This window comes from Armigeres subalbatus, chromosome 1 (assembly GCF_024139115.2).
Source record: "Armigeres subalbatus isolate Guangzhou_Male chromosome 1, GZ_Asu_2, whole genome shotgun sequence".
Taxonomy (NCBI): Eukaryota; Metazoa; Arthropoda; class Insecta; order Diptera; family Culicidae; genus Armigeres; species Armigeres subalbatus.
The window spans coordinates 297,109,281-297,121,985 of record NC_085139.1 but is presented as its reverse complement, the minus strand read 5'-3'; the positions used below and the strand labels follow the sequence as shown (position 1 = coordinate 297,121,985).

General features: G+C 44.3%; 1 protein-coding gene across 5 annotated transcripts in view; it reads left to right on the top strand.

The window, feature by feature from the left end:
- LOC134207769 (E3 ubiquitin-protein ligase Ubr3) overlaps nt 1-12,705 on the top strand; it is a 187,153-nt gene that overhangs the window by 23,835 nt on the left and 150,613 nt on the right. For all 5 annotated transcript variants that reach the window (XM_062683643.1, XM_062683647.1, XM_062683646.1 and 2 more), the window contains one exon: nt 11,662-12,396. In XM_062683643.1, coding sequence (XP_062539627.1) covers nt 12,045-12,396 — 352 coding nt within the window. In that variant the 5' untranslated portion in view covers nt 11,662-12,044. The remainder of the gene's footprint in view (nt 1-11,661; nt 12,397-12,705) is intronic.

Sequence of the window (12,705 nt, the reverse complement as noted above, 5' to 3'; positions counted from 1 at the left end):
CTCGCGATCTGTGGGATTTAGTAAATTGCCGTTTTCTACAACGTTGTTCGAGTACAGAGAGCCAATATGTTGAGAAACTGAATAATTTATAATTCAACCGCAAGGAGGCGTTACTGTATATGAGAGATCAGTTCTTCGATATCTCGGGATCTGTGGGATTTAGAAAGTTGCCGTCTTCTACAAAGTTGTTCGAGGATTTTAAATCAATATGTTGAGAGTCTAATTAGTTTAGAATTCATTCGCAAGGTGGCGCTACTGTATATGAGAGATCAGTTTGGTTCGATATTTCGGGATCTATTGGTTTTGGAAAGTTGCTATCTTCTATATTCTATAAAGTTGTTTGAGCATTGGAAACCAATATGTTGAGAAACTGTTAAGTTCAGAATCAAGCCATAAGGCAACGCTAGTGTATATGAGAGATCAGTTTAGTTCGATATTTTGGAATCTGTGAAATTTAGAAAATTGCCGTCTTCAACAAAATTGTTCGAGGACTTGAAACCAATATGTTGAAAAACAGAATGATTTAAAATTCACCAGCAAGGAGGTGCTACTGCATATGAGATATCAGTTCTTCGATATCTTGGGATCTGGGGGATTTAGAAAATTGCCGTTTTCTACAAAGTTGTTCGGGGATTGGAAACCAATATATTGAAGTATTGTGAAGTTTAAAATTCATCAGTAGAGTACTGATAGCACACGTGAGACCACCAGTTTGATTATATAACCTCGGATCTGTTATATTAGAGAGTGGTCGTCTTCTGAAAAACTGTTTGGATTACATCCGCTGGGTGGTGATATATGGTTTAACCAGTTTTGTTAGATGTCGCAGGATATTTAAAAGTGTCGTCATTTACAGTTATTTGGCTTTTGGAAACCAATGTGTTCAGAAAAGTGTGTCGTATAACTACCGTTTCTGCCTCATACACAGGATGCCTTTGGTTCGATCTAAGGTCCATTTAATTCGCCTACTTTGTATCTTTTTGTATACTTCTCATGCTACAGCAATCGCTAGAACAGGAAATGGATTTCCGTAGCGTTTCCTTTTCAATCCTTTACCTTCAACTTGACTAGTCTAACAGTAACTGTTAGTATTATTTCTTACATACAATTAGAATTCCGTATTTTGCGTTCCTATCACATTCCAACAAAGTTTTTTATATCTCGAATTTCTAATTATCAATGACTACTATATAGGTATTATTATGATAGAATTCATTATTCATTTGTTTGCGTAGTACATATATTTTTGGGCTATTATTATGCCTTTGGCGAAGGTGGAAAACTCTATACAATATTTGATGGTAAAGAGCATTGACTAACATTGACTAATGCTCAAACATCCCCATCAGAAATGGTTTAGAAAAATTAAGCTGCTCTAGAACGAACTTCATAAAATGACCATTTTGACGGATGTTCCGGATTTTCCGGAAAGCCGCCTGGTTTCCATCTGCGGTCATAGCAGTGTGAGAAATGTGTTTTAGCTCAAATATCCCCATCAGAAATGGGTTAGAAAAAATTGCGTTGCTCACGGATGAACTTTCCAGAATGACCATTTTTACGGACGTTCCAGATTATATGGAAGGCCGTCTGATGGCCACATATGGTTATAGCAGAGTAAGAACTGTGGAATATCTCCAAAATCACCATCAGGAATGGTTTAGAAAAAATTGCTCTGCTCTAGGACGAATTTCAAAAAATGGCAATTTTTACGGACGTTCCGGATTTTTCGGAAGGCCGACTGGTATCTTTCATATATTTCTCATGTTCTAGCAATCGCTAGAACCTGGAAATGGGCTTTCATACCGTTTCCATCTTCTATCCCTATATCTACAACTTGATTAGTAGTTCTAGCAGGCAACTGTTAGAATTGTAAATGAGCGAAAAAGCTCGTTTCGACATTCAATTTGTACATACCATCCTTTCATTACTATTACATTGGCAATCCGTTAACCAAGACGAACCTCTGCCATAGAACCTAACCCCCAGATTCCAATAAAATTCCGCATGAACTCGTGGCGAGTGCAGAGGTGTTCTCGGCTTGCAGTGGGCTAGTGATCATCAATTCCTTCCCACCCCCGATAGCCCGTGAGGACGTGGCCAGCGCCGTTATCAACCATTCAAAATACTAGAGCTCTTGGACTGTGCACATTGAGGTTAAAGAGTAAATCCCATGCTTCCATCCATTGGTTCCCTGTGCAATTGCCATTGTTCGATCAATCACGGAGTACAACTACGAAATTCGATTCGATTCGATAATTGAGAATCTATGAGGGCGTCTGTGATTCGCTGGTTATCAGTTCCTCACCTTCCTTAGTAGCAGAGAAAATGGGCATGGGCGAATTACTCCGTTTCAACGCAACTCAATGTTTTTTTCGGAAAATGATATTTTTCGAATACATATAACATTGCAATATTGTGTTGTGATGTAATTTCGTAACTTCACGCTATTTGTTTTCTCAGGCAAATTATTATTTTTGGTGTAAAGTTTTTTCGTGAAAATGTAGTTTTTGGAGAAATTTTTAATTCGGCGAATTGTACAATTTCAAAGAAAATTCAATTAAAATTAGAATGGAAAAATCAAAGTATGGCTAACAAGCGAACAAGTTGCAACACTGTTATTGTGCTTCATTTTAGGGATCCTATACTTTTCCAGACGATTTAGCAATGCTGTTGCTTTAGTTAAAAACGCTGCCTGCACTGGCCACAGTGTTAAATGTTGGAGTTTGTCAAGACTTCACATTTGATGACATATTTGGATTATTTTATCTACCCTTCAGTAGTGCATTTTTACTTAAAATCAAGAGCATTACGAACGAGCATAATACAATGCATAAACTAAACTACTTCTACACCAGATTCACACCCGAGGTAATTTTTTTTTAATTTGAAAATCCGTGTGAAAAAAGTCTTATGATTTCGAATAAACATTCGATAAAACTTTTCATAAAATCTTTTTCATTACTATCCCAATACCTTTCAATCTGCAATGAACAATAACAATGTTCGTTTGACTTAGATTCTGACAGTTCTCAACGCTCGATTGGCTTAAGATGGCCGCTTTCGCATATCTCTGAATATAGGATCCCTACTTCAGTTGTTAGATGGCATCCTTAACTTCCCTATAAGTGAGACTGGTTCATACGTTGGGCTGACGTATTCATCTCTTCCGCTGTCTTGACCTATCGTAAATTAATTCGACCTAAACATAGACATGATTGAATTTCTTCCCTGAATTGCAGGAATCGCGAAAAATAAACCCAGTCCATTTATTTCAATTTCAATTTCTAGCGGAAACGGATTAAAAACGTATTATTTTTTTTTGCAGCCGGATTGACTTTTTTTGGAACTGAATTCCGATTAAATTTGTGATTAAATTGCTGAATATATAATTCCCATCGCATCAAACTCGAACTACCGGGCATTTACTCCAGTGGTAAGGTCAGGGTACGTGACTGCTTTTGAGCTAATCGATTTATATTTCAGAGTCAATGTATCTCAATGCAATGAACTTTTTTTTGCGCTGTAATCGATCCAAAATCAAACATTGCAGGAAAAAGCTTACCCCAGCAGTAAACTGCATTACCGCGCTCCGCAGTCGTCAGCTTTTCAAGTTCCTGCCAGCACGACTTGAAGTCTGGTCCGTCGCAGCGAAACTCCTAGCCCGGCTATCCCGTCGACGTAGGAACTGCATCGCAATGCAATGCCAAACCATTATTCGCCTCGAAGTACAACCGGTCTAGCACCGACCAACTGACTTCTCGTTGCGATTGTGTGTGTCGGTCGATACTTACCCTATGAATGTGTATATCCCAGCCCCATTAGTCGATAGCATTGATAGTATTCCAAACCGACGACCACGACGACGACGACGTTGACGAGACTTCAAGGCAAGATACGAACTAATGAGACAAACTCGCACGTTTATTGTTCTAAACTAAGACTGAAAATCGACTCGCGGTTGAACGGAAACCGGCGCTGCTGTTGCTGCTTCCACTGCTCCACATTCGATCATCCATTCTGTATTTTCCGACGGTGTGCGATTGCGGGGCGCGTGTGGACCTTCTCCGAAGTCGAAGCTATTTTTCAGGGAATTCGCTAGCGGAGGAAGGTGGTGCCCCAAAGAAGAAGAGTACCGAAAAATGGTACACGTAGCCCCTTTCGCGTTCCGATATCTACCGACATATGAGGTGCCCGATTCGTACAGAAAGGGAATGGAATCGTTGATTCTAATTATGGACAGACTTTGAGGAAATTGTTCGTCGAATTTGTTACGCTACGCCTAGGTTCTTATGAACTTGTGTCAAAAGTGTTTTTGGTTGGACCTATCGCAATAGGCACCATCACTACCTAGGTAGATAGATCCGGCCTTTTTCTACCGTCTGCTGATTTTGTGTTTGCTCAATCCAACCTGATCCAACATTTGCGAAATTGGGTAAGTGGCGGTTGACCGACACGGCGGTGGCGACGGTGGACGGACGGACTGTGGAAAACAGAACGCAAGAAGTGCATATACATAGGCAAAGGTACTTGCACTGGCAGCAATGTGCTGATTTGGCGTTGCACTGCCGCCTTCTGTAGCTGGAACTGGAAGACCAAAACGATTCCTCAAGCGCAATGAGTTCCAATTTGACTCTCTATCTACGTTTTGCTGCCAGGCTGGGATTTTTCGTTCTGCATGTGCACTTCCACGGATTAGTCATATCGCTCGGTTGTTGCTGCTCAGTCAGACATTGTTTGTCATTTCCATCATCAATCAGGTGAACTAACAACTCTGAAAGCTGTGTTAGTTCTGAGATTACTTTCGTAACATGCCGCGGTTGTTATTACTTATCGATTAAATCGCACTGAACACCAAATTGTAGCTTACCGATCGGAGATGTTGCACAGCAGCTGAGGAAGTTGTTCACGTTGCAAATTTGATATCCGTTTTGTACTGAAGTTCTTCAACCGCCGTATCATTCAACGAGAAACTCAAAGTTTTTCTACTGCTTACCTTATTCTCAATTCGCCGGCTGGTAATTAGATTTTCACGTCGTCGTAGTCGTCGTTTTCGTTGGCTGCGCAAAGTCGATGAGGCTGCTCGCATTCCCGAGAAATAGGTAGGTGCGATCGAGCGAACGCGATAGCTTCACCGCCTTCCCATGGTCAGGGAAGAAAAACGAAACCACGCCGCAAAATAATGGCAAGAAAAGGAAATCGGTTTTGTTAAATAAGTTTTTTCTTCAGATTCTCGTACATCGATAGCGGAGGTGATTATATTTGTGTTAAAAACTACTCAACTATCAAACAATTAATAACTTTACCCGGCCATTTTCGACAACCGTCGCCGTGCTGAAAATGTAGGATGATGGATTGCGGCGTTGTCGAGCGATGTCAGAATTTTACACACCCACATTGGACGCGATCGAGACGCCACGGTTCGAGCCGTGTATGGTCGCGTGGTCTTCCTTCTTTTCGCCGTGTCATGTGAACCATATCTGGTCGGGAATTATGTAGTGTGGAAGATAGTCTAAATTTAAAAAGTGTACTTTGAGTGAAAAACAAGTCGAGGGGGTAAACGCGTTTGGTAATTGAAAAAGATCGATTGTAGTTCGTTGGAGATATTGAACATGCTTGATGATTTACGGCTTTTTCGAAATTTAGAAATGTATTGTTGTTGGTTTATAAAAATTCATTTCTAAATAATGAAAAAATCCTAGATGGGGTCTCCAGCACCCTTGCGAGCAAAGGCGTAAGATTGCCAACCCGGAGATGGTGATCTCGATGTTTTCAAGTTGGAAACATTCTCGACTCCCTGGGCATAGTTTTGCCGCTCAAGATAAATACTCATGCGATGGCGGGGATAGAAAAGCTTTCAATTAATAACTGAGGAAATGCGAATAGAAGACTTAAGTTGAAAAGCAGGCCAAGCTCCAGTTGGAATAAAGAGCCATTGGAAAGAAAAAGAAGGAGAAGAGATGATCCTCTTGGAAGAGGACTTTCAAGCATCTTGGAAGGGGACATTCAAGCCTCTCTGGGGTCTTCCAAGCCTCTTGGGAGGGGACTTCCAGGCACCTTAACAGGTGACTTCCAAGTCTCTTGTAAGGAGTCTTCCAAACCACTTTGAAAGGGGACTTCCAAGCCTTTTGGAAGGGAACTTCAAAACCTCTTGGAAGGGGACAACCAAGTCTTTTGGAATGGGAGTTCCAAGCCTCTTTCCAAGGAAGCCTTTTGGAAATAAACTTCCAAGTCTCTTAGAAGCGAACCTCCAAGCATCTTGAAATGGGACTCACAATCCTCTTGAAATGGGACTAACAAGCCTCTTGGAAGGAGACTTCCAAGTCTCTTGGAAGTGGACTTCCAAGCGTTTTGGAAGGGGATCTCCAAGAGAACTGGGACTAACAAGCCTCTTACAAGGAGGCTTCCAAGCCTCTTGAAAGGAGACTTCTAAGCCTCTTGGAAGAGGACTTCCAAGCCTCTTGGAAGAAGACTTCCAAGCCTAGGAAGGGGACTACTCAGATTCTTGGAAGGGGAATTCTCAGCCTCTTGGAAGAGGACTTCCAAGTCTCTTGGAAAAGGACTTACAAGCCTCTTGGAAGGGAACTTCCAAGCCTCTTGGAAGGGAACTTCCAAGCCTCTTGGAAGGGAACTTCCAAGTCTCTTGGAAGGGAACTTTCACGTCTCTTGGAAGGGAACTTCCAAGCCTCTGAGGAGGGAACTTCCAAGCCTCTTGGAAGGGAACTTCATAACCTCCTAGGAGGGAGCTTTTAAGCCTCTTGGAAGGGAACTTCCAAGTCTCTTGGAAGGGAACTTCCAAGCCTCTTGGAAAGGAACTTCCAAGCCTCTTGGAAGGGAACTTCCAAGCCTCTTGGAAGGGAACTTCCAAGCCTCTTGGAAGGGAACTTCCAAGCCTCTTGGAAGGGAACTTTCAAGCCTCTTAGAAAGGAACTTCCAAGTCTCTTGGAAGGGGATTTCCAAGCCTCTTGGAAGGAGGCTTTCAAGTCTATTGGAAGGGGACTTCGAAGCCTTTTGGAAGGGAACTTCCAAGCCTCTTGGAAGGAATTTCCAAGCCTCTTGGAAGGACCTTTCCAAGCCTCTTGGAAGGAACTTCCAAGCCTCTTGGAAGGAACTTCCAAGCCTCTTGGAAGGAAACTTCCAAGCCTCTTGGAAGGAAACTTCCAAGCCTCTTGGAAGGGAACTTTCAAGCCTCTTGGAAGGAAACTTCCAACCCTCTTGGAAGGGAATTCCCAAGCCTCTTGGAAGGGAACTCCCAAGCGTCTTGGAAGGGAACTCCCAAGCCTCTTGGAAGGGAACTCCCAAGCCTCTTGGAAGGGAACTTCTAAGCCTTCTAGGAGGGAGCTTTTAAGCCTCTTGGAAGGGAACTTCCAAGTCTCTTGGAACGAGACTTCCAAATCTCATGGAACGGAACTTCCAAGCCTCTTGGAAGGGAACTTCCAAGCCTCTTGGAAGGGAACTTCCACGTCACTTGGAAGGGAACTTCCAAGCCTCTTGGAAGGGAACTTCCAAGCCTCTTGGAAGGGAACTTCCAAGCCTCTTGGAAGGGAACTTCTAAGCCTCTTGGAAGGGAACTTCCAAGCCTCTTGGAAGGGAACTTCCAAGCCTCTTGGAAGGGAACTTCCAAGCCTCTTGGAAGGGAACTTCCAAGCCTCTTGGAAGGGAACTTCCAAGCCTCTTGGAAGGGAACTTCCAAGCCTCTTGGAAGGGAACTTCCTAGCCTCTTGGAAGGGGATTTCCAAGCCACTTGGAAGGGAACTTCCAAGCCTCTTGGAAGGGAACTTCCAAGCCTCTTGGAAGGGAACTTCCAAGCCTCTTGGAAGGGAACTTCCAACCCTCTTGGAAGGGAACTTCCAACCCTCTTGGGAGGGAACTTCCAACCCTCTTGGAGGGGAACTTCCAAGCCTCTTGGAAAGGAACTTCCAAGCCTTTTGGAAAGGAACTTCCAAGCCTCTTGGAAATGAACCTCCAAGCCTCTTGGAAGGGGATTTCCAAGCCTCTTGGAAGGGGATTTCCAAGCCACTTGGAAGGGAACTTCCAAGCCTCTTGAGAGGGAACTTACAAGCCTCTTGGAAGGGAACTTCCAAGCCTTTTGGAAAGGAACTTCCAAGCCTATTGGAAATGAACCTCCAGGCCTCTTGGAAGGGGATTTCCAAGCCTCTTGGAAGGGGATTTCCAAGCCTCTTGGAAGGGAACTTCCAAGCCTCTTGAGAGGGAACTTCCAAGCCTCTTGGAAGGGAACTTTCAAGCCTTTTGGAAGGGAACTTCCAACCCTCTTGGAAAGGAACTTCCAAACCTCTTGGAAGGGAACTCCCAAGCCTCTTGGAAGGGAACTCCCAAGCCTCTTGGAAGGGAACTTCTAAGCCTCTTGGAAGGGAACTTCTAAGCCTCCTAGGAGGGAGCTTTTAAGCCTCTTGGAAGGGAACTTCCAAGTTTCTTGGAACGAGACTTCCAAATCTCATGGAACGGAACTTCCAAGCCTCTTAGAAGGGAACTTCCAAGCCTTCCGAGCCTCTTGGAAGGAAACTTCCAAGCCTTCCAAGCCTCTTGGAAAGGAACTTCCAAGCCTCTTGGAAGGGAACTTCCAAGCCTCTTGGAAGGGAACTTCCAAGCCTCTTGGAAGGGAACTTCCAAGCCTCTTGGAAGGGAACTTCCAAGCCTCTTGGAAGGGAACTTCCAAGCCTCTTGGAAGGGAACTTCCAAGCCTCTTGGAAGGGAACTTCCAAGCCTCTTGGAAGGGAACTTCCAAGCCTCTTGGAAGGGAACTTCCAAGCCTCTTGAAAGGGAACTTCCAAGCCTCTTAGAAGGGAACTTCCAAACCTCTTGGAACGAAACTTTCAAACCTCTTGGAAGGGAACTTCCAAGCCTCTTGGAAGGGAACTTCCAAGCCTTTTGGAAGGGGTCTTCCAAGCCTCTTGGAAGGGAACTTCCAAGCCTCTTGGAAGGGAACTTCCGAGCTTCTTGGAAGGCAACTTCCAAGCCTCTTGGAAGGGAACTTCCAAGCCTCTTGGAAGGGAACTTTCAAGCCTCTTGGAAGGGAACTTCCAAGGCCTTTTGGAAGGGAACTTCCAAGCCTTTTGGAAGGGAACTTCCAAGCCTATTGGAAGAGGACTTCTCATACTTTTGGAAGGGGTCTTCCAAGTTCCTTGGAAGGGAAGTTCCAAGTCTCTTGGAAAGGAACTTCCAAGTCTCTTAGAAAGGAACTTCCAAGTCCCTTGGAAGAGAACTTCCAAGCCTCTTTGAAGGGATCTTCCAAGCTTCTTAGAAGGAAACTTCCAATACTCTTGGAAGGGAACTTCCAAGTGTCTTGGAATGGAACTTCCAAGTCTCTTGGAAGGAAACTTCCAAGTCTCTTGGAAGGGAACTTCCAAGCCTCTTGGAAAGGATCTTCCAAGCTTCTTAGAAGGGAACTTCCAAGACTCTTGAAAGGTAGCTTCCAAGCCTCTTCGAAGGGAACTTCCAAAACTCTTGGAATGGAACTTCCAAACCTCTTGGAATGGAACTTCCAAGCCTCTTGGAAGGGAACTTCCAAGCCTCTTGGAAGGGAACTTCCAAGCCTCTTGCAAGGGAACTTTCAAGCCTCTTGGAAGGGAACTTCCAAGCCTCTTGGAAGGGATCTTCTAAGCCTCTTGGAAGGGACTTCCAAGCCTCTTAGAAGGAAACATCCAAGCCTCTTGGAAGGGAACTTCCAAGCCTCTTGAAAGAAAACTTCCAAGCCTCTTGGAAAGGGACTTCCAAGCCTCTTGGAAGGGAACTTCCAAGCCTTTTGGAAGGGAACTTCCAAGCCTCTTGGAAGAGGACTTCTCATACTTTTGGAAGGGGTCTTCCAAGCCTCTTGGAAGGGAACTTCCAAGTCTCTTGGAAAGGAACTTCCAAGTCCCTTGGAAGGGAACTTCCAAGCCTCTTTGAAAGGATCTTCCAAGCTTCTTAGAAGGGAACTTCCAACACTCTTGGAATGGAACTTCCAAACCTCTTGGAATGGAACATCCAAGCCTCTTGGTAGGGAACTTCCAAGCCTCTTGGAAGGGAACTTCCAAGCCTCTTGGAAGGGAACTTCCAAGCCTCTTGGAAGGGAACTTCCAAGCCTTTTGGAAGAAATCTTTCAAACCTTTTGGAAGAAAACTTCTAAGCCTCTCGGAAAGGGACTTCCAAGCCTCTTAGAAGGGAACTTCCAAGCTTCTTGGAAGAGGACTTCTCATGCTTTTGGAAGGGGTCTTCCAAGCCTCTTGGAATGGGAATTCTCAGCCTCTTGGAAGGGAGCTTCTAAGCCTTTTGCAAGGAAACTTGTAAGCCTTTTGGAAAGGGACTTCCAAGCCTCTTGGAAGGGATCTTCCAAGCCTCTTGGAAGGGAACTTTCAAGTCTCTTGGAAGGGAACTTCCAAGCCTCTTTGAAGGGAACTTCCAAGCCTCTTTGAAGAGAACTTCCAAGGCTCTTGGAAGGGAACTTCCAAGCCTCTTCGAAAGGAACTTCCAAGCATTTTGTTGGAAGTGGACTTCTTTGCATCTTGGAAGAGGACTTCCAAGTCTATTGGAAGGAGACTTTCTAATCTCTTAGAAAAGGACTTCCAAGTGTCTTGGAAGGAACTTCCAAGACTATTGGAAGGGAACTTCCAAGACTATTGGAAGGGAACTTCAAAGCCTATTGCAAGGGAACTTCCAAGTCTTTTGGAAAGGAACTTCCAAGCCTCTTGAGAGGGGACTTCTCAGCCTTTTGGAAGGGGACTTCCAAGAATCTTAGAAAGCGACTTCTAAACCTCTTGAAAAGGGAATTCCAAGCCTCTTGGAATGGGACTTCCAAGTCTCTTGGGATGGGACTTCCAAGTCTCTTGGAAGGGGACTTCCAAGCCTTTTGGAAGTGGAGCCTCTTGGAAGGGGACTTCTCATCGTTTTTGAAGGGGACTTCCAAGCCTCTTGGAAGGAACTGCCAAGCCTTTGGAAGGGGACTTACAAGGTTTTTAGAAGGGGATTTCCAAGCCACTTGGAAAGGGACTTCTAAGCCTTTTGGAAAGGGACTTCCAAGCCTCCTAAAAGAGATCTTTCATGCTCCTTGGAAGGGACTTCCATGCTACTTAGAAGGGGACTTACAAGGCTTTTAGAAGGGGAATTCCTAGCCTCTTGGAAAAGGACTTCCAAGCCTAATAAAAGAGATCTTCCATGCTCCTTGGAAGGGACTTTCTTGCTCCTTGAAAGGGGACTTTCAAGCCCTTTGGAAGAGGACTTCCAAGCTCTATAGAAGAGGACTTCCAAGCCTCTTAGAAAAGGGGTGGAATATTCTTAATGATATCTCCTAGTTTAATTTTTGTATCGATTGCTACAAAGTGAAAGTTTTCATCATTAAGCCATAAACCTTTTTATAACAAATGCGCAAATTTTTTTTTTGTTTTTTTTTTCTAATAGTTCTATCATGTTTGATTCTGGGCCCGCTAGTAAATTTGGAATGATCATGAGGGTGGAAATCGCCCTTATGCCTCGGCAAGGGTCATTCATACCAGTAGGTGGAAGACTTTTCCCGACACTGACAAATTTGTCTCGCTCCAAGCAATCAATCAGACAGAATCATTGAACGAGGTTTCGACTGTTAATTAGATCTACACTAAAAACATCTTTTTTTTAACCATATCGCATTGAACAAACGATGTTAACATTTTGTTTCTCTTTCATTTGCAGATATTCTCCAGCGTTAAGTGCCCTGTGTTTGTGTAAATGGTGAAGTGACGTCTAAAAATACCATGCGAAAGCTGAAGAAATCGGATCACTTTGGCATACCGGTCGTTGCCACCGGTAGCCACCGTCCCACTACTGCAAATGAAGAAGCTTTTCCGAATCGAAGCTAATATTTAAATATAAAATCGGTATCGAAAGTGACCCCTCAGGTGTCAATTCGTGTGTTTCAAGTGTAGCGTAAAGTGACGCTTTCTAAAAATCGTCGTTCAATAATTGCGTTCAGTGTCGTGAAATTCCTGTGCCAGGAAACGAGAAAACGAAGTGAAGTTTCAAACGGTCTCTCCTTCAGAAAGCGTATATTAATCTGAAACGTGAAGCGCTGAAAAATGGAATCATTTTACGCATCGTCATCGCCCTCTTCGTCGAGAGGAGCCACTGGTGGTAGCGGTGGTGGTGGTCGAAGACCGTCGTCCTCCGGAGATCAGCAGGGCAGCAGTGCCGGCGGCAGCAGCAGCAGCAGCAGCCACATAACACTCGAACGGCTCAAAGAGAAGGGCAAAAAGCTAGCGTCCGCTCACGTGCAGCGCGAACTAGCCGTCACGGGGCAATCGGAAGCTCTGGAACTGCTGTTGGATGAATTCCTGTCGCCGATACGACCGATTGCCGACGCCGACAGCATCGAGTGGTGCAAGTGGTTGATTGCCGGTGGCCGAACTCCGGGCGAATTTGCCTCCATAGGTGAGTCGATTCAGGGTTAAGGGTTATTGTCTGCTTAAAGGTAAATTTGGGATGATTATGCGACTAAGAGGGTGGGAATCGCCCTAATTGACTGGGCGTGAATTATTTCTTATGCCTCGGCAAGGGTCATTCATACCAGGAGGTGGATGACTCTTCCCAACACTGACAAATTTATCTCGCTCCAAGCAATCAATCAGAATCATTGAACGAGGTCTCGGCTGTTAATTAGATCTACGCTAAATGAAAAGTTGCCTCTCTTTGATCAAAGGCATTCAGACAAAAGTTCATTGGCGTTTTCGTCGATCGTTG